Source organism: Ixodes scapularis, unplaced genomic scaffold (assembly GCF_016920785.2).
Source record: "Ixodes scapularis isolate PalLabHiFi unplaced genomic scaffold, ASM1692078v2 PGA_scaffold6__148_contigs__length_123643588, whole genome shotgun sequence".
NCBI classification, from domain to species: domain Eukaryota; kingdom Metazoa; phylum Arthropoda; class Arachnida; order Ixodida; family Ixodidae; genus Ixodes; species Ixodes scapularis.
In genome coordinates this window covers 53,891,959-53,912,983 of record NW_024609881.1, presented here as the reverse complement: position 1 = coordinate 53,912,983, position 21,025 = coordinate 53,891,959, and the positions used below count along the sequence as shown (strand labels likewise).

Below are 21,025 nucleotides of genomic sequence, written 5' to 3'. Positions count from 1 at the left end.
GTTTCTCGCAGCATCAGTGGTTCATCTGTGTGTTGACACGCAAAATATATACAGGTGCAACACTTGTTTATCCACGCAACATTGTTAGCTGTCATTCCTGGGTAAAAGAGCAATTTCCGTGCACGAGATTTGCATTAGCTTATTCCTAGATGTCCGCTATGTACACGGTGTAGCATCTCACGTCTTAGACTTTGTGGTACAACAACATTAGTGCCCTTCAGCAGTACGCCATCAATTACTGAAATGTCTGATAGCAATGGCTTGAACTTGCTGTGCAGTGGTGCTTTATTCATAAGGGCGTTGATGGCGTCTTGCACTTCACCACCTTGTGCCATTTCCTTGATGGGTCGTGCCCTTGTCTTGTCGCTGACAAGGGTAGATAGTACAGCTGCTGCGTGGACCTCTACATCGTCTGTAGCTGAATCAGTGTTTCTGGTTGTTAACCGGGACCGCGCATCTGCCAGTACAGGTTGCTTGCCGGGGACAAACTTTAATATAAAATCGTATCGCATCAGTCGTAAGAAAATATCGCTGAAGTCGTGGTGGCATGTCTAGAATACTTTTTTTTTTGCTATTGCTAGTAACAGACGACGGTCTGTTTTGATGGTAATGGACTGACCGCTCACAGACCGGTGGAGCATTTTGCATCCAAAAAACTATGCCTAGATTTTTGTTTTCAATTTGTGAATATCTGCTTTCACTGTCTGTCAGTACATGTGACGCGTAGCCTACTGGGCGCCATTCTCTCTTGTGCTGCTGAAACAAGGCAGCCTAGGGCTACTTTTTATGCGTCCGTTAACAGTTTAAGATGTATGACGGGGTTGAAAACAGCGAATGCTGGAGCTCTTCTCAGCATTCGCTTTAATGCACACCACTCACCCGTATACGCTCCGTGCGGGAACTATAGGGGGAGCTTTGAAAAACGCGCGTAGCGCCGCTAGCGGAGGAGCTGGCGTTCGACAGTGAGGCGCGTTCAGCAGCCTGCGGCGCCTTTTCGCATGCGAAGCTGTGGCGGCGGAAGCGCGCACGGACAAAACTTTTGCTTTTTGAGCCGATACGTTGAAAGTGACGTTGCATGAGTGCTAAGGCAGACCTAAGAAGGGCATCTAGCTGTTTTCCATTTCTTATATATATAGTTTGAGGCGTTATTAGGGGTAATTTGTCTAGTTGCGGCCGAAAAGGGGTTGGAGCAATTTTCCGAAAAGCAAGACGGCCGCCACCATAATTGCTTTGAGTGGGAAATTTGTTTCGCTCGTCGCTTTAAACGGGACTGCTGGAACGAGGACGCTTGGAGGCGAGTGTGATGTTCACTAAGTTTCTGTATGAACTGTGCCAAGTTTCATTAAGACAGCATAAGTGAAAGTTATGTTTTTAACGAATAAAGAAATAAAGCCCAAAATGTTGTGTTATAACCGAGCTGTGTGAAGTGCAGATTTGGGCACAAAGGTGCTTGGACTTGACAGTGACATGATACAGCACTTATTATACCAAAAAGAGGAGGCATAGGGAAACCAGGTGGAAATTTGGTTTGGGCGAGGTAACTCAATGGTAACCGGTTTTGACCATGAAAGGGCTGTCAAGAGAATACCACTCGTCGTGGGAGGTGGAGACTTTACAGATAGGAAGGGACTAGTAGACTGTACTCCCAATTGAAACAACTCTACGAAAGGTGGTTCTAAAGCCGAGAAAACAAAGTTGTCGGCCAACACGGTTTGGCCGTCGAAGGCTTCTGCGGTGAGCTGTTGTGTAAAAACCTGTTGCGCGAGGTGCTGATTTTCGGCACACAGGTACTTTGACATGGCCGTAACTGGACACAACACTTATTATACCAAAAAGAGGTTGCATAGCGAAACCAAGTCGAAAATTCATTTGGGCGGCGTAACTAAATGGGAACCAGTTTTGACCGTCAAAGGCTGTCAAGATAATACCACTCATCGTGGGAGGTGCACACTTTATAGGTAGGAAGGGACCAGTGGACGGTACTTCCAGTTTGAACAACTTTGTGATAGGTGGCTCTAAAGCCAAGAAAAAAAAATTGTTGTCTACAGAACTCGGGGTGTCAGCGGTTCCACAACCAAAAGAAGGCTGATCAAAAAAGAAAGCACACCACATAAACTTCCATATTCAATCGTCGATTCTCCAGTGATTCGGAGTTTCATTGTAGTTTTCTTTAGATTCATATTTGTCACTTTTTTTTACCGTTCGAATCTTTCTACATGAAGTAAAAATTGCGTGCCATACTTGTCCGGAAATATCATCGACACATATGATGGGGACGAGACTTTTTTGGAGGGCATTCCTCCAATGAAATTGGCACTGCATACCGGCGAGTGTGGGATGGCTGTTCAGTTAGTCTCATCGGCGCTAACACATGTAGGCGTCACTGGTACGAAAACAAACGCAGAGTGCAAAGAGGCACTGTAGAATATGTGAGCCGTGTCGACACATTGGCAAATATGATCGGAAGAATAAATTTCTCGCGTAGTACGTCACGGGTTCATCGTTGTCGCTGTCCCACAAAACATCGGCGAGGTGAAGAAGTGTGTAACTTTGTCCCCACGAGATACGACGCTTAACTATTGAAGTACTTAACGACGCAGCACCGGCAGCAATTCATGCTGTGAACGCAGCGCAACCGCAACCGCTCCGACTTCAGTGCGTACCAACCAACGAGGTAGAAGGGCTTAGAGCGATAAACCGGGGTTCCGGTCTGCACTCGAAAGTGACCCCCATAAAGAGGCTGCCATTGTACGCAAATTTGACCACACGTCACATGACCAAACCAAATACGTGACGTCACAGGAAAGATGGCAGCGCCCATGTAGCGGCTGGCCCCAGCTGGGCCGGAGCTTGTCGGATGCTTTGTTGGTTGTCGTTTGTCTCGGCGAGTTGATTTCAGACGCGGAAGCCGTCATATGAGGCCGGTCGAAAGCGAGTTCAGAGTTCAGCGTGGTGTTTGACGTAGGTATAACGTGAAAATACGGAGAAACGGTGTGCATTTCGCTGGTGACCGACCGGGATATTGCCACGGAAGAGACAATCTGACCTACGTTGCTCGGACCTCGGATTGATTCGGATACCGCTAGGATAAAATTTAAGGCGACGTTTCTGTGCTCTCGTTGACCATCGGAATCTTCGAGGTTTGCAGTGAAGCGTGTGCAATGTATTTGGACACACAGTTTAGCGACGGAAATTGCGTGAGTCGTGCTTGGCGGTGTACAATCGCGGTGCAGCTTCGATCAAATGACCGAGGGCTCACTTCGGTTGTGCGGCGCACCGGAAGGCTGCCTTGAAGCTGGTAGTTCCCGTGCCGTGCTGAATGATGCTGTGCTGCTTACAAATTGTTCCGGCGTAGAAGTGCACTTTCACGGAGCACAGGTGTGCGGCGCACCGAAGAGCTGCCTTCAAGCTGGTAGTTCCTGTGCCATGCTTTAGGTGATGCTGTGCTGCTTCCGAAATTGTTCCGGCGTAGACGAGCACTTTCACGGAGCACAGGTGTTGCAGTTGGTATTGATCCCGCTGGTCTGTCGCACGTTTCGTCAACACAAACGTTTCATCCATACTCGTTACGCGAATTGGAAGCTGTCCGGACATTTCACCGAGCGTGTTACGTACCCAGCTCACGCCGCTTTGTGGCAACGGTCTGCAGTGGCTCATTACCAGAAAAGTGGTCCCACATCCATTTCAGTTCCGTTCGTCCACGGCAGTCGCCAAACCCCGAAGGAGAGGATTTATTCGGACAGAATGCCACTAAAGCAATGCAGCTTCTGCATTGGTCAGGATAGATTCTCTTCTGCTAGTTTTGTTATACTGTCACGGATCTTTGTTCCAGTCCTATCTTCTATCAATATTCACTATTCTGGGACACTGCAATGCTCAGCTGTAATCGTATGTTCAGGTGGAGGTGCTGGGCACTTTACCCGTAGCCCTTCACTCTGTGTGAACCCGGCGGCTCTTCAGCCGAGTTACACGATAATGGGACACGGCTGGCGGACTATTCTGCGTCTGATACCCCTGTCGAGCCGTAGGCAAAGTCCTGACCCGAGCCTGGCAGAACAACCGCTAGACGACCGAGTACCACAAGGAGTAACCTCGGAAATACACCACGAAGCACCTGAAATCCGAGCCAGTTGCTGCTACCAGGAAAACCACCAGAATTCGGTCTCCTGTCAGAAAATCCGAAGCTGACTAAGCCAACAATGACAAACCTGTAGCAGCAAACCGTGTCCCCTCCCACCATTGTTTGCATGCCCGTCGCAAATCACACTCCGACGCTTTTTCAAGCAAGCTGTATGAAGACATCAAGGACTGTATTGAACAATATGACAGTGTCGCCCGCCACATTGGGTGGACAGACAACCAGCTCCTGCAGAACCTATACTTCTCGTGGAAGCAACTGCCGGCGATGGTCTGAGAACCATGGATCCTCCTTAACGTCATGGGAAGTTTGCAAGATCAAGCTGAAGCACGCATCCGTCAGCCAACATCAACGAAAGAGAGCCGCATTCTTGATTCTGTCCAGGACACTGCCCCAATGAGAGCGCCACCGCACTCGTGGAGGATGTTTTGCGCTTGATCGAGCGCCCACGCCCACGCCGACCTTGATGCTACAGAAGGCAAGAACCTAAGAATCCCATGCGCCTCACGTGATGGACAACGCCTTCGGCAGCCTTGTCCGCAACCCCCCAACAACAGTCGAAGTGTTCATATCACTGAGGCTTCCAACATGGAATGTGCACTGCATGCCCGAGCCTGCCACTATGAACAACTTCCCGGCGTTTCGACACTCGAGTTGTCCAGCTACTACTTCGACGCCAGCCTCCCAGGCATCCACGACATCACCCACGACGTTGTCTGGGAGGAGATCAGGAAGCTACTTCCTGCCATCAGTTGCCCGGCTTTTATTTTGATTGCCGAGATTGTTTCGGAACAAGTTTGACAGGTATTTCAACCGAGACTTCTGCGAGCGAAGCGGCATCTGACAAACCAAGGGCAACTTACGCCACAATGGCACGACGACTGCCACCGGCTGCCCCTTAGTATTCAATGCCAATTCAATGAGACACTCTAACGCCGAAGCATTCCCGACATCGTGTGTAAGACTGTGCTCAACAAAGTACACCGAGGAAAACGTAGGTGATGCGAATGTGCGACCGAAAACCACTTTGCTACCACTGCATGAAGCCGACCATATACCAAAGCAACCCGTAACAATGAATTGGTCGGCGAGGGTTCGTGCCAAATGACCCTCGATTACGTCTCGAGGAGCGACCACGGGAGATTAAGGATTACCTTCGGCGACCTTTGTCCCTGATGCCGAAGGTGCTGAATCGAAGATTCTGAATCCCTGATTACCCCAAAGCTCCTCATGTCCATCACCTCAACAAGAGGTAAGCACGACAAAGCAGGTGAGCGGCGATGCAGTGACAGTGGATTTGGTGTCGGTTGTCGTCCAAGGACAATACCTAAAAATTTGCTGACACCAATTTTCTGTGTCCACGAAGCACACAATTTCCAACTTTGAGGGAGAATGCCCCTGAGTGACTTGAAGGAATAGAATGGTTGGTTGCTCTCAAAAGTGAACTGCAAGCATCACCAGACTTGGATAGCAAACAAAAATTGTTGCCAGCTTTCAAGTCAACGGTACAGCAAAAGGCACAGCCACGTAAGCAATACATGCCCGAGCTTGCTACATTGATGCCAAAAACTACCAGGAAAATTTTCGGATTAGAAGCCAGCCCTGCAGCTTCAGTGCACATGACGTATGATTACAAGACAGCATCAGTCGGTCAAAGTTGCCACTCGACCAAACTGAACACCGACGTGCCAGGAGCGTCATCCGACAACAAGGTCCACAGGTACTACGACTGAACGCCTGACACGAGACTGTCGCAGAAAGAACTCGTTATGGAACCATTTACTAAGAATCAATAATTATGTAATCAAGTGGAAATAAACATATTTGATACGCTAACCAGATAAACATATTTCCGCTTGCCTTCATGCCTTGAGAGTCTACACACCGAGAATTGTGTCCATTGCACGCTCTGGACCTTACGAGGACACTCGCTTCTCTGACCCTTCAATATTAATTAAGGGGTCATACCAGACTGGCAGACTTCTTGCAAGGGGATGCACTCGTTCAACCTTTCCTGAACATGCGGTGCATCCGAAAACCAACTCCAGTGATGTGAAAAAGTTATTTATTAATTTATTCCTTCCAGGGGCCTTCGTAAGCATTGCAGAGGGGATACTTAAAACTACACACATGATAATAGCATTAAAGCACACTGCTGTAACTTATTAATTGGAAAAACAAACACACCCCTGAGCATATAGTTCAATAGTATGTGTTGATGCATTGTTATATAGCATGACACTTCCTATATGTATGTTATATAGCATGACACTTCCTATATGTATGTTATATAGCATGACACTTCCTATATGTAACCGTCACCATTTTTTTCGGCGCAAAGCACACGAATGGGCCCCAGTTCACGTCGAACGCCAATGCAGCATTCGAGTCCAATAGGTGCTGAGCCGAATTCACAGGGATGGCGGACATAACCTTCTTGTCGAACAAATACCCAAAGTATGAAAGCCTGGGGTAATTACAGTAGTAGCTACTGTAATTTGTTTCATCAGAATTTGGCAGATGGCAAAGGCTACAGTCTCGGTGAGTCAATACACACATTGGAGAGAGGCACATGACAGCATATCACCAGAGTGTTCATCTGCACAGATTTGTCACACACCTTCGCTCCGTCTCTGATTGGCTCGAGGGGGCTGTGGCGGTTGGCCTTTTCCAAGTTACGGTGATGCGAAGTATAGACAGCCCACACTTTTAAAAAGAGTCTATTGAAGAGACCGAAAGGAATGGTAGTCAACATTTTTCAACAAGACTCCTCTCTAGGCAAGAGATGAACACAAAGATGAAGCATGTCATCCAGGTAATTAGAACAATTAAATAATTGACTGACTAATACAATGCACTCTTGATGGAAAAGAGTATAGCTGCAGTAAATCCTACAAAACAGAAAAAATGCGCAGTTAATCTATGCATGCACCAAAACAGTTGTTCTTATAGCAAGTCGAATAGCTTTGAAGCAGGTGCCTGCAACGATTTATTCTTCCCCATACTCAATACAACGCCAACCTCGTAGCTGAAAATAAGGATGCACTTCGCACTCACACACACACACACACAAAAAAGGAAGAAAAGCGATCGAATGTAGAATCGTGGATTAGCACGAAAGGTTAAAATCGCAGGAGCTTCCTCGCTAAAAGTTGCTATGGTTGTTCGGTGACGGAGGGCTGAAACAACTTCCCTTAGGCCCTAACGCGACGTATACATTTTTCGCAGATTCTCAGATATTTCAACGTTCAAACAAAGCTAAGAGAATGCAAAAATTTCATGTTAAAAGCACTCAAAGTTCTATCGATCCTTGGACACATCCCGGAATCCAAGCACCGGTACGGCGATGCAGAGCTGATGCTGTCTCACAAACGTTAATATCCAGATGATCCAGAGCGATCTTGCGCAAAAACGGTATAAAGTCTCATTCCTTCATATTTTCACATTATACCTGCGTCAGCGAGCACGAAGAAGCCCGAAGTCGTCGGAAAGCAGCTGCACATCACGGCTACCGCGCACCGAACAAACTCGCATCCGCCAGCTCTGGGCGCTGCCATCTTACCTGTGACGTCACGGCTCTTGGGAGGTCACGTGACGAGTGGTCACATTTGCGTAAAATATGGCGGCAACCGGGGGGGTGCCACTTCCGAACTTCCGGTTTATCACTCTAAGCCCCTCTACCTCGTTGGTACCAACGTACGTGGCGTGGTTTGGGTTTCGTTTTCTCTGGGGTTCTCACTGCCTACCTTCGGGAACAGCCGCGCGGCGGCGCGCCAGTTGCGTCGCACGGAGTGTATAGGCACTGCTCCACTCGGAGACTGAGTCTTCTTTGATCAAGGCTCTAAGCATAGTTTTACAATAGGATATATTAGGAAAAAACTTTCTGAAGTAATTAACAGCTCTCAAAAGGCGTTGAACCTCTTTCTTGTCCTTGGGCAGTGGGTGATCCTGAAGGCACTCTATCAAGATAAGGGTCTTAAGTGATTCCCCTTCTGCTTATGCCGTCGCCAAGGTAGCGTATAGCTTGGACACCAAACTGGCATTTCTTAGCGTTGAGTGCTATTACGCCTGATTTTGGCAGCTCTCAGGGCTGCTCTGAGACGCAAATCATGCTCTTCACGCGAAGAGCCCCAAACAATAACGTCGTCAATATAAACTCTGACACCTGGGAGATCGTCAAATATTTGGCTCATGGCTTTCTGAACAACCTTGGGTGCTGAAGCAATGCCGAAAGGAAGTCTCAGATAACCATAGCGCCCAAAGGGTGTCGCAAATGTACAAATATGGGATGTGTAGCTGTCAATTGAAATTTGATGAAATCCGTTATACGCGTCTAACTTGCTGAAATATTTTGCGGCTTTGAATTCTCATTTGATATCTTTTCGACGTGACAAAGGAAAGTGTTCTCTTACAAGGTGGCATTTTCGTGCTTGTCGTCCATGCAAACACGGATCTTCCCGTTTTTCTTTTTTACTACAACCAAAGGGCTTTCCCAGTCAGTCGGCTCCTGAACCTTGGTGATTATTCCGCCTGCGATCATCCTCTCAAGCTGAGCTATCAAGGGGTCCCTGAAAGCATGTGGAACACGTCGGGCTGGCATAACTACTGGTTGTGAGTTTTCTTTGAGTACCATCTTGCACTCCCTCTTGGTTCTTCCGAGGCCCTGGAACAATCCTGGGAATTAAGACGTCACTTGCTGCTTGAGGCCTTTTTGGTCACTTATCGAGCACACTCGGTTAACTAACCCAAACTGTTCACAGGTTTCAAGGCCGAGAAGGGCCTGCTTCCCTTTCTTCATGACAAAGAAGGTAAGTCGACCTATTCGTCTGTGAATCTGAATTTGAAGATAAACCTTTTCAGCGTGCTCCAGTGGTAATCTTCCGTAAGAACGTAAAGTGGCGGAACTGTGCACCGGTGTTGTTGAACATCGAGAGTGGTAGCAAATTTGTGTGGGCAACGGTGTCAACATTTAAGCGGTCGTCGTGGCCGCCTGACTTCGCGGTGGTGATCCAGTCACTTTCTATAGTCGTTTTCCGTTCAAGGTTAGAATGTTGAAATCATCGGTCTCCTCGTTCGAGCTCGTTGCTGGATCTAGCACGTTGTCAACAAATTTCTTTGAGCTGGCATACCTTGGCGAAGTGATTCCTTATTCCACACTCTGTCGCAAATCTTGCCACATGCTAGGCATGTGCCGGGAGCATGAACAAAACTGGAGTACTTGCACTTTCTCCTCGCTTGGCGCTTTTTGTTACGAGTGACGGGCTCGAATTTTCGTTCCAGCTGCTCGAAGACTTTGCTCTGGCGCTCGGATATTTCGGTGGACTTGCAGTAATCAACTGCCTTGACAAGGGTCAGATATTTTTCTTGCAGAACCCTTTTCGAAGTTTTTTTGTTAGAAGTGTCATATATAATTTAGTCACGCAGCATCGAATCAGACAAATCTCCGAAGTTGCAGGTGCTTGTCTTCGTCTTCAGGTCAAGAAGAAAATCTCGAAACCTTTTCCAGGCTCCTGGACTCTTGTTCAGAAGATGTATCCCTCGTAGTTTTTGTTGACCCTCGGGGGGCATTATGCTTCGAACTGGTTCACCAACACATCATAGATTTCTTCTCCTCTTCTGTCAACTGGAATGTGTTGAACACGTCGACAGCATCTTTACTGGCAATGTGTAGGAAGATTGCAGCCTTTTGGTATTTCGTTCTTGGCTCCTTAGTCGCCGTGGCTGCGAAGTGTAGCTCCATCCGTTGCTTTAACAGCTTCCAGTTCTCGGCAGCATCTTCAGATAGCCGTAGTCATTATGGTTGCTTCATTTCAGCCATGCGAAATCTCAACTCTCACCTTTGTAAGAAAAGTTCTCACACTTCTGACACCATGTACCGTTTAGATAGTAAGGACCGACTGCAACTATGGCCGTGTGGACATGGGTGCTGCTGCTGGTTGGAACAGTGCGTGTCCTTTTTTATTCGCACGTGAAGCCAGCTCCACCATGCTGCTCGGTCGTGCTTGGCCGATGCCCGCTACAAATAAATCTGTTCGTAATAGATGAGATGAGATGTTCTGTGATGTTTATTTCTATAAGCTGCACTGCAATGCCCCTTGAGCACTAATTCTGGGATTTCCTTAATAAAAAGCGAATGACAACATCTATTGATATATTTGTCCAATGACATTATGGTTTATCTGGAAAAAAAGATATCAGCGGTCGACTTTCTGCAACTGAGACAGCGTGACTTTGCTCAAGATTTCTCAACGGCGGCGGTTGTCGGTGGCGCAATTTGATTTACGCTAAACCTGCAGTGTGCATGTGTTTGTGGTGCACCTGCTCTGCTTTATTTGTTGAACTACCGTATATCTCAGGATTTAACCCAGAGGCATTTAAAATATATTTTTTACGATAAGGAACTCTGATGCCTCTTTTTGGTCCGATCGCTTTTTACAGGGTGTACCACCCACAGACAAAGAGTGTAGAGAAGTGCCGTTCTGTGTTCATGCGAATGGTACGTGCTGCTTGTCTCGAGCATGCAGAAGATTGAGATAGCTGTGTTGTATGGGTGACACAATAAGCGGGCTACAGCTAGCGCGCGCTCGTGCGTCTCGCGCCACAGTTTCTGGGGGGCTATGTTGCGCTTTTTGGACTCCCAGGAGACTAGGGAGAGGGAAGTGACCTCAACGACACAGCAAACGCAGATTGGGTGTTGATTTCGTTTTCTTCTTTCAACATCCAATCTGCATTTGCTCTAGTCGTTGACGTCACTTCCCTCTTCCAAGTCTCCTGGGAGTCCAAAAAGCGCAACATAGCCCCCCTGGGCACCATATCTATCTGAGCCAGCGTACCGTTTGCACCACCAGCTGCTATCCTGTCGCTCTCTCACACCCGTGGCTATGTGTCGTACTCCGGTAGTCCTGGAATAAAGATGTTCCAGCGAAGAACCCCATCGTCCTGTTACTCCAGATACCACACAGTGGCGACGAGGACACGGATTTCGCTGCTACAGCGGGATGCAGAGACCGTCGGACGACTCAGCAACTGAGGGCTCTTCAACTGACGTTCCAGTATCTGGCATCTTGAATCAAGGACCAGAGGACCGGAAGGCAGTCAGGATTGCTTTATTCGGGCAAGTCGAACCTTCGAACCTTTCGATGACACGGAGTGTGATTGGTTATCAAACGAGGTAAGGTTGCGAGCCTTTTTGAGAGCGAATAGGGTAGCGGACGCAAACCGAGTTGACGTGGTCATAAGCCCCGTAGGAGCTGACACGTATAACTTCTTCAAGACTCTAGTAGCGCCTGAGGACCCGGCACTACAGAGTTTTGAAGATTTGCTGGCCGTTTTGCGAAACCACTTGTCGCCGTGGCCGTCGGTCATCGCAGAAAGGACAACGTTTCATGAAACGGAACAACATGAAGGGGAGTCGGTCGGAAAATATGTCGCCGAGCTCAAAAAAATGACACAGACGTGCAATTTTGGAAGTAACCTGGAAGAAACTCTCAGATACAGGTTCGTCAGCGGACTTAGTCGTGTTGACATTCAGAGAGTTTTGTTTGCCGAGGATGAGAGCCTGACATTCAAGAAAGCTGTGGAAAAAGTGTTAACTATGGAAAGAGCCACCATGAATGTGCAGGCGTGTCATAATAAGGCGGACAACGACCAACTCGAACTGCAGAAACTGACGGCGGTGAAACCGAAAGCGGTAGTGGGGGCTCAGGACAAATGTTTCCGTTGTGGCTCCCCGTCACTAATATTGCGCACGTACACCGGCGAGCGTGTCAAGCCAAAAGGAGTGGCGACGCCGGACGTAGAGTATCGAGACTTCAAAGGAAAACTTCCCCTTCACGTACTGGGAGAAGACGGGCCACCTTTGATTGGCAGGGACTGGGTCTACAAGCTCAAGTTTGACTTGGGATCGCTAAACGCGGTCAGCGTTGATGTAAAAGCGTCTCTCCAAGACATCCAAATACGCTACCCGGAGGTGTTCAAGGACGAGCTCTGATACATGCAAGGGGAAGAGGCGCGGCTAAGCTTAAGGGAAGGTGCGAGTCCAAAGTTTCTGAAAGTTCGAAGTATGCCGTTCGCACTGAAGCCAGCGGTAGAAGAAGAGCTAAAGGGACTAGAGGCGACAGGTGTCATTGAAGCGGTGGCCCATAGTTACTACGCTACACCAGTTGTCCCGGTTTTGAAGAAGGATGGGTTTGCACTCCTTTGCGGGGACTACAAAACAACGGTAAACCCTTGCCTGGACGTGGAGCAGTACCCATTGCCAAGGTTGCAAGATATTCTAGCAACGGTACCTGGGGCGATTGTTTTCTCGAAAATAGACTTAAGCCGTGCATACCAGCAAGTTCCGGCCCACCCTGCGTCGAAACCTTATCTGACAATCAACACGCACAAGGGTCTCTTCCGCGTCAAACGTTTGACTTTCGCATCACTTCAGCTTCAGCACTGTTTCAAAAGATAATGAACAGCTTGCTGGCGGGAATTCAAGGAGTAACCTGCTATCTCGACGATATCCTGGTAACAGGGAAGACCGCCGGGGATCACCTCAAGAGTTTGAAGCAAGTCATAAAGAGATTGAGTGAGATGGGCGTCCGAGTCAAGAAAGAAAAGTGCGAGTTCTTGAAGGCAATTTCGAAGCTCCTGGGGCACCAAGTCAGCGAGCAAGGTGTAGCTGTGTTGGCAGAAAATGTGCAAGCGATCCTCGATGCACCTCAACCACAAGACTCAAAGCAGTTACGGTCGTTTCTGGGAATGGTGACATTCTACGGAAAGTTCCTCTCTGACCTCTCCACCACAATAGCGCCGCTGAACGAGCTACTAAAAAAAGATGTCGTCTGGACCTGGAGCAAGCGCTGTCAAGACGCTTTTCACATGGTGAAGAGGCTTCTGGTTGACGCACCTGTCCTGGCACACTACAACCCCAAGGTAGACCTTCAGGTGTCATGTGATGCCTTGGCATACGGTCTCGGAGCCGTCCGGTCCAGGGTGTACTCCAACGGCGACACACGGCCTGTCGCGTTTGCGTCGAGAACCTTGACATCGAGTGAAAACTACAGCCAACTAGAAAAGGAGGCACTGGCTATTGTGTTTGGCGTGAAGAAATTTCACGTCTACTTGTTTGGACGACCCTACGTGTTGGTCACTGATCACGAACCGTTGCAAACCATTCTTGGTCCAAAGCCGGGAATTCCGAGCATTGCTGCCGCACGTCTGCAGAGATGGGCTATTACCCTTTGCGCCTATGAGTACCGATTGGTTTACCGACCGGGTCGACTCAACGTGAAGGCGGACTGCTTGTCGCGACTTCCAGCTCCTGGGTTTAAGGATAAAAACTGCGAGGTTGACGTCGCGGCGTTCCTCAGTCTTCGCCTGCAGTCTTTTCCGGCAAGCAGCCAAGAGATCGCACAATTTACAGCGAAAGATAAAGAGCTCTGTCAAGTGGCAAGGTTCCTTGCCGGTGCGTGGCCCGCAAAGGTAGAAGATTGTCTGAAGCGTTACATTGCAAGAAGAAACGAGCTGACGTGGCACCAGAATTGCTTCTTGTGGGGAATGAGGGTTGTGATCCCTCAGGGACTGCGCGAAAGCCTACTGGACGAGCTGCATGAAGGGCATCTTGGAATTGTAAGGATGAAAGAACAGGCACGCAGCTATGTATGGTGGCCGGAGGTCGATACGGATATTGAATATCGCATCAGGTCGTGTGACACCTGCCAACAGCAGCAGAGTCTTCCAGGTCCAGCCCCGCTGCATCCGTGGTCCTGGCCAACTCGTCCGTGGCAAAGGCTGCACTTGGATTTTGCGGGACCTTTCCAGGGCCGTCATTTTCTGGTGAGCGTCGACTCCCAATCCAAGTGGCCCGAGGTTTTTGGGATGAACAGCACATCGGCCGAAGCAGCTATTGAAAAGCTGAGGGAGCTGTTTAGTCATTTCGGTCTGCCAGATGTTGTTGTCAGTGGCAATGGCCCCAATTTTGTTCCCAAGAATTTCAGATTTTCTTGCGAGAGAACGGTGTGAGGCACGTCAGTACAGCCCCCTACCATCCGTCAAGTAATGGGCTGGCTGAGCGTTTCATACGCACCCTGAAGAAGGCCTTACGAAAAGAGATGCCGGGCCAGCCTCTGTCTCGTCGACTAGCAAGTTTCTTGTTAGCTTACGGGAACACACCGCACGCCACAACCCTTCAGAGTCCTGCGGAGTTGCCGCTTGGGCGGCGGCTCACTACCCGTCTGGACAGACTGCGACCCTCTGCAGAGGAAACTGTTCACCGCAAGCAGACGTGCTACAGGTGAAGCACGGTGGCAAACACCGACACTTCGTGCCGGGTGATTAGGTGTACGTCAAGAACTTCCGGCCGGGTGCGAGGTGGTTGCACGGAGTCGTCATGGCTAGATCCGGACCAGTCTCCTACAGGCTTCGCGTGACTACACCGCGGGGGACCTTCGTGTGGCGGCGACACCAAGACCACCTGCGGTAGCGGCAGAGCTCTACTCCAGAGGCGGAGGAAGGTGGTTTGCTGATACCGAGTGTCCTGCCATCATCGCGAACCCCAGGACAAGGGGGACTCGTGAACGAGCTGCCTCCAGTTTGGTCACCGGTGGTAGAGGGACAAGACATGGAATCAACTCCAGTCTCCGGTCGTTCCCCAGCCCAGCCGCAAGAAACTCAGCGCCGGTATCCCGAACGGCAACGGCGTGCGCCTGATAGGTTTTCGCCTTGAGAAAGAAGAGAAAAAGACGAGGACTTTGTGTTTTTCCGAACTGTAATTATTTTGTATTTCGTATGTTTGTATTTTGTACTTTCCAGAACTTCAATTATTCTCGAGTTTTGTTAAATTGTCATATCGTGTTACTTTGTGAGTATTGCACTGGAACGCCGTCGAATGGTGTTACTGTGCTGAACTAAGTGTGGGGGAGTGTTGTATGGGTGACACAATAAGCGGACAACAGCTAGCGCGCGCTCGTGCGTCTCGCGCCACAGTTCCTGGGCGCGATATCTATCTGAGCCAGCGTACCGTTTGCACCACCCGCTGCTATCCTGTCGCTCTCTCACACCCGTGGCTATGTGTCGTACTCCGGTAGTCCTGCAATAAAGATGTTCCAGCGAAGAACCCCATCGGCCTGTTACTCCAGATACCACAAGCTGTTTTTCTGGAACCATATTCACCTTAAGAACAGTGCCACATGAAGCGACAGGGTTCAGTCCCGTAGAACTAGTTTACGGGAGAGCGTTGAGATCGCAATAAAGAATGATAAAAGAAGTATGGGAGGGTTCAGAGCAGGACATCATAGTTGTTGAGTACGTGTTCCGCCCTGCAGCACATCGCGGTGCTGGACATCGCGGCAGAAAACATGAAGACAGCACAAATATCTGCTAAGGAATATTATGACCGTCACACCAGACATCGGGATTTACAGGTTGGACCGAAGATGATAGCCCTAAAACCACCAAGGAAAAACAAGTTAGAAGTTCACCGGGAAGGACCTGCAACAGTTATAGAGAAACTGACGGACACAAATTATGCCATTTCGAGACATGGAAAGAACACTAATATCTATCATTGCAATCTGCTAAAACCCTATATGATGAGGGAGCGTATGATCAGCTTCACTCTTGGCGAAAGGAAGGAAATACGCTTACAAAAGATTCCGAAGCTTGAAGTACCCTCTCAAGCACTTGCTCCAGAGGAATTAATTGAGGTCTCTGTGAAACTGCCAGAACCAGACGCGAGCCAAGTTGCAGATTTATGAAAGGTCTTAGGAGAATTTCAGGATTTATTCATAAACCGGCCAGATCACACTACACTCGTCACTCATGATAGAGAACTAATATCGGATATGCCGGTTCATTCAAGGCCATACGATGTGTCAACGCGTTAGAAAGAGCCCCTCAGAGCTGAGATGCAGGCAATGCTAGATTTGGGAGTCATTGAGCCTTAAGAAAGTGATTATATGTCACTTATGATATTAGTAGAAGCACCGGGGAAAGATTCCAGACCGTGCGCTTGTTATCGTAGATTGAACGTCATCACAAAAAAATCAAACTGATCCGATCCCAAATATCGAAAACCGAATTGAGGGGGCCAGTTCAGGCAGGTACAGTCTCCGGCGATATGAAAGACCCACTGGGAGCGCGTGGCCGAGGCGGTGGCTGGCGGGAGCGCTGCGAGCGCTCCGGGCAGTTCCGTTCTGCTTCGAGGGGAGGACGCTCACTCGGGGCTCAGCTAGAGGGCGCGCTTATTAGTTTGTGCTGAGCCCCGAGTGAGAGTCCTTCCCTCGAAGCAGAATGTAATTGCCCGGAGCGCTCGTAGCGCCCCCGCCAGCCACTGCCTCGGCCACGCGCTCCCAGTGGGTCTTTCATATCACCGGAGACTGTACATTTCGACCATAGACTTAGTGAGAGGCTATTGGCAGGTTACGATGACGGAGCGTGCCGGTAGATATGCGGCATTAATTTCTCCAATCGGAACATTTCGTCCACTCATGCTGAGTTTTTGACTAAAAAACCCACCATTTTGTTTTTCAAGGTTAATGGAAGCGATTCAGAGGGGCACGGAAGGGTTTGTTTTCCCTTACTTAGATGAGATGGCCATTTTCTCGGATTCATGGTAAGAACACTTGGTTCACTTGCATACTGTCTTGGAGCGCATTCGCAATGCCGTTCTTACCATTATGGCAAAGAATTGTCAGTTCGGGTGGGTGGAAGTGACCTACTTCAGACCCATTGTCGGTCAGGGACTTCGCCAGCCCATAGATATTAAAATTCTAGCCGTGAAAGAATTTCCTCGATCCAATAGGGGCTCGCGCAGGGGCTCGCGCCGCTGCCAGCTGTGCTCAGCTGGCAGCGGTAGGAACGGCCTTTTATCGTTTATCGGCTCCGGCCAACTGCAGTTTATTTGTTACGAAAGTGTGCGGTACGGTACGAGGAACCAGCCGATACCAACATCGCGCAAGTGGTATGTGAATTTTCGCCTCTTTTGGGACTTCGAAAATTCGAGGCGAGCAAGCGTTGCTAGGCCTTAGGCTTAGCGCACGAGTACGGCCACCGGGGCGATCGCCCCCGGTGTTAGGCCTACCCGACCAGTACGAATAAGATGGCGTCGCCACCGACGATGGAGGTGTGCGAGAGCCCGGCAACCAAAGGCCTGCAGGCAACGATAGTCGGCAACGATGAAGGGAAGATGTACGTTCAAGTAGGAGGCCGCGACGCGACACCCGGCGAGTCGAGCGGATGGACCACGACGAGTAGAAGAATGCGCAAGGCCAAGGAGCTGCAAGGTGAGAGACCATCTTTAACCGCGGAACGGCAGTCGAGACTCAAGGAGAGAGTTAACTTTGTCAAGCGAGTTACCGAGAATATCAAGAAAGCAGCCCGTATGCCGGCGGCTATCCCCAGAGACTACCATAAGATCGTGATTAGGCCCAGGGGCGGCCTGAACGTAGCTCGAATCGAGACGCCGGTCGTCACGGACGCCATTATGGCGGCCGCGGGGACAGCAAAAGAATACCAGGGCGAAGACATGGTGTGCATCAATGCGGCGCAGAACATCTTAGTCGTGAGCACGCCGAGCGAGCAGAGAGCCCAAATTTACACTAAGATCAGGACCGTCGAATTCGGCAACATGGAATTTGAGGTTTCCGCCTACCGAACCGCGCCCGAAGGGACGGCGAAGGGAATCATCAGAGGTATCGCAATTGACGACTCGCCCGAAGACATAAATGAGGCGGTCGTGACAAAGTATAACCCAACGGCGCTAGAGGCGCACAGGATTGGAAATTCTACAGCGGTCATCGTCCTCTTTGAAGGACAGAGAGTGCCCCGGTACGTAATATACCGAGCGGCACTGCTCAAGTGCGGGCTTTACAGGAAACATCATGAAGTGTGTAGATGTTGCGGAAAAGTCGGACACCGCATCGACGTATGTCCAACCCCGGAGACCAGAGTATGCTTCGCGTGCGGGGAGGCCAACCCCGACGCGGACCACGAGAAGGCATGCAAGCCAAGTTGCAAGCTATGTGGAGGAGCGCATCCGACGGCAGATAGAATTTGCAAGAACAAGTTCAAGGTCCCCTTCGTCGTCACGAAAAGACAATGGGAGCGCCGAGAGGAACGCGAACAGCAACAGCTCCAGAAGACAAGACCACCAATGACGTCATCGGACTTTCCACAGCTGCCGAGCAGGGAGAAAAACGAGTGCAGCGAAAGCCAACGGCGCACCGGCAGCCGCGAAAGACACAAGAGCCAGCAAAAACACCTGCCGCCGTCGCAGCAGGAAGACGGGAAGCTTAAGTGGTTGGCTGCAGTTAAGGGAAGCAAGTCGAAAGAAACGCCCCGCAGCAAGCAGCAGCCACCATTCCAACACCATAACACCGGAGAACCGCCCGTGACAAGGCGAGAAATATACGACATGATCAGCGAAAACAACGAAAGGCTACTACAGAAGATGGAAGAGAAGATGGACGCAAGGATCGACAAACTACTAGAAGCAATAAGGGCGAGTCAAGCGCCACTGTCACTGCCGACCCCGCAACAGGAGCAAGAGGTGGAGCAGATACCCCGCCCATCCTCGAAGAAGAAAACCCCAGCAAAGCCACCTAAGAGGAAGGAGGAACCAGCCATCGCTGAAGAGGAGGCTACCAAAAGCAGCATCGAAAGCGACGAGGAACAGCCAAAGGAGCCCAGCAACAAAAAGAGGATTATCGAGAATACCAAAGAGAGAAAGCTCATGGCCAGGCTCGACCGCATGGACAAAGAGCGGGAACAAATTGCACATTCGATGAAGGAAAAATTCAACAAGGTAGAGATGACGCTGGGAGAAATACAAAGCGGAATGCTACAACTACAAACGCAGATGCAAACGTTCCTGCAGAGTATGGAAGCCAAGATGCAGACATTCGTGCAGAACGCCCAAACCCAGATCACCACCCAAATACAGCAATTATGAACCCAACAGCGAAATTGAACGCCAAGCCAGACAAAAGGGCAGTAACAGACCAGCAGCCGGTCAGGGACCTCCTGATTTGGCAGTGGAATTGTAACGGCTATCACAATAAGAGGGCAACGCTAACACGGCACCTACAGGGAATGGAGAGGAAACCGGACGTCATTATGATTCAGGAAACACTATGCACTGACACACCCCAACTTCAAGGATACAGAGCACACGCCAAGGCGGCCAAGCCCCTAAACAAAAACAAGAAAAAGTTTGGAATACGCAAACCAACAGGCGGGGTGTGCACATTCGTCCGCAAGGGCATCGTATTCCTCGAGCACGAGCTGACCACCGGCGGCTGGACCGATAGCAGCGCGGTGGAGGTGATCGTTGGGAAGAAGAAGAGGAAAACCAGCGTGCTCGCGGTCAACGTGTACAGCAGCCCCAGACATAGAAAGCAAAAGTTCCGCACGCTCATGCAAAGGGCACTGCGTGCGACGAAGAAAGGCACGATCGTAATAGGGGGTGACTTTAACGCACCACACTACGACTGGGGATACGATAAGACAACCGAAAAGGGGAAAGACCTATTGCAAGACGCCACGGACGCGGGGCTAACGCTAATCACGAACCCGGAGACCCCCACAAGAACGGGTACTTCGGTCGCCAGGGACACCACCCCGGACCTGACGTTCGTCGAAATAAATGGGAACAACACCGCAACGTGGAAAAACACCAAACACGACTTCGGCAGCGACCACATGGTCATAGAGATCCGGGTCCCGCTGGGGAACGGTGCAAGCCAAGAGAAACGAACACACAGATACACGAACTGGGAGGAGTTTCGGCGTCAGCTCCCAAGCCAGCATGGTAACATTGAAGATATAGAAGCGTGGTCGAAGGCGATAGTAGAAACGACCGAGGAGGTGACGACAGAGATAGAAACGGACGAAGACATACACGAAATGGACAGCAGATTGGCCCACCTCATCGAGGCGAAGACTGCCCTCAAGAGAAGGTGGAACCAACAACGAACAAACAGAAGGCTCCGCAAAAAGATCGCGGAAATCAACAGGGAAATAGAGAAACACAGCAAGGAGCTCGGCCGGCAGCAGTGGGAGCAAACGTGCAGAGAGGCGGACGGCCAACTCCATCTGGGCAAGACGTGGCGACTGCTCCGGCACCTCCTCGACGACACCCAGACCAAGGGAGAACAACAGTACAAGCTCAGCAGAATTATACACAAGGCGGTAGCGGAGCACGGGGAAGCGGAGGTGAAGAGGAGACTCGACGCCAAATACCTCCCGGTTTCCCCAAAGGAAAAGCACCCAGAATACCAGGGGGCAGAGAACATCGAGGTTGACCAAGACATCGAGGAATGGGAGGTCCGAAATGCGATGCAAGACCTGAACAGGCGTTCGGCGTCGGGCCCGGACCGCGTCAGCAACAAAGCGCTCAGAAACTTGAACGACGCGGCCGTGACGGCACTGACGGCGTACTTCAATAAATGCTGGAGGGCCGGCAAGCTACCCCGCCAGTGGAAGGAAGCCAAAACCATCCTCATTCCGAAACCAGGCAAGTCGCCCGACATCGAGAATCTACGCCCAATATCCTTAACATCGTGCGTGGGTAAACTGCTAGAGCACATCTTAATGACCAGATGGCAACAGTACCTCGAAGAGGCAGAGCTCTACCCGGATTCTCTCGTCGGCTTTCGAAGCAAGCTTGGAACGCAAGACGCCATGCTCCAACTCAAGAAGGAGATAGTAGACTACGAAACTCACACCAGCGACAACAGGGCAATACTGGGCCTGGACCTGCAGAGCGCCTTCGACAAAGTCCGGCACTCTGCGATCCTCGCCCAAGTGTCGCACCTGAACATGGGACAGAGATCTTACAATTACATTCGGGATTTCCTGACCGACCGCACGACTCACATCTGCGCCGGGGATCTCCAACTACCA

The 21,025-nt window shown here is 50.1% G+C and overlaps 2 protein-coding genes and 1 pseudogene across 2 annotated transcripts in view; 2 read left to right on the top strand and 1 right to left on the bottom strand.

The window, feature by feature from the left end:
* Window positions 1–11,206, top strand: part of LOC121838488 — a 108,691-nt gene extending 97,485 nt beyond the window's left edge. Inside the window, exon 2 of the mRNA XM_042294766.1 lies at window positions 11,090–11,206. Coding sequence (XP_042150700.1) covers window positions 11,090–11,206 — 117 coding nt within the window. The remainder of the gene's footprint in view (window positions 1–11,089) is intronic.
* Window positions 11,207–14,235: 3,029 nt separating this feature from the next.
* Window positions 14,236–14,849, top strand: LOC115323557 (annotated as a pseudogene).
* A 2,904-nt stretch (window positions 14,850–17,753) lies between these two features.
* Window positions 17,754–18,538, bottom strand: LOC115309340. Its single transcript, XM_029967586.2, has one exon. The coding sequence runs from the start codon at window positions 18,536–18,538 to the stop codon at window positions 18,002–18,004; it is 537 nt and encodes a 178-aa protein (XP_029823446.2). The 3' UTR covers window positions 17,754–18,001.
* Window positions 18,539–21,025: the final 2,487 nt, after the last annotated feature.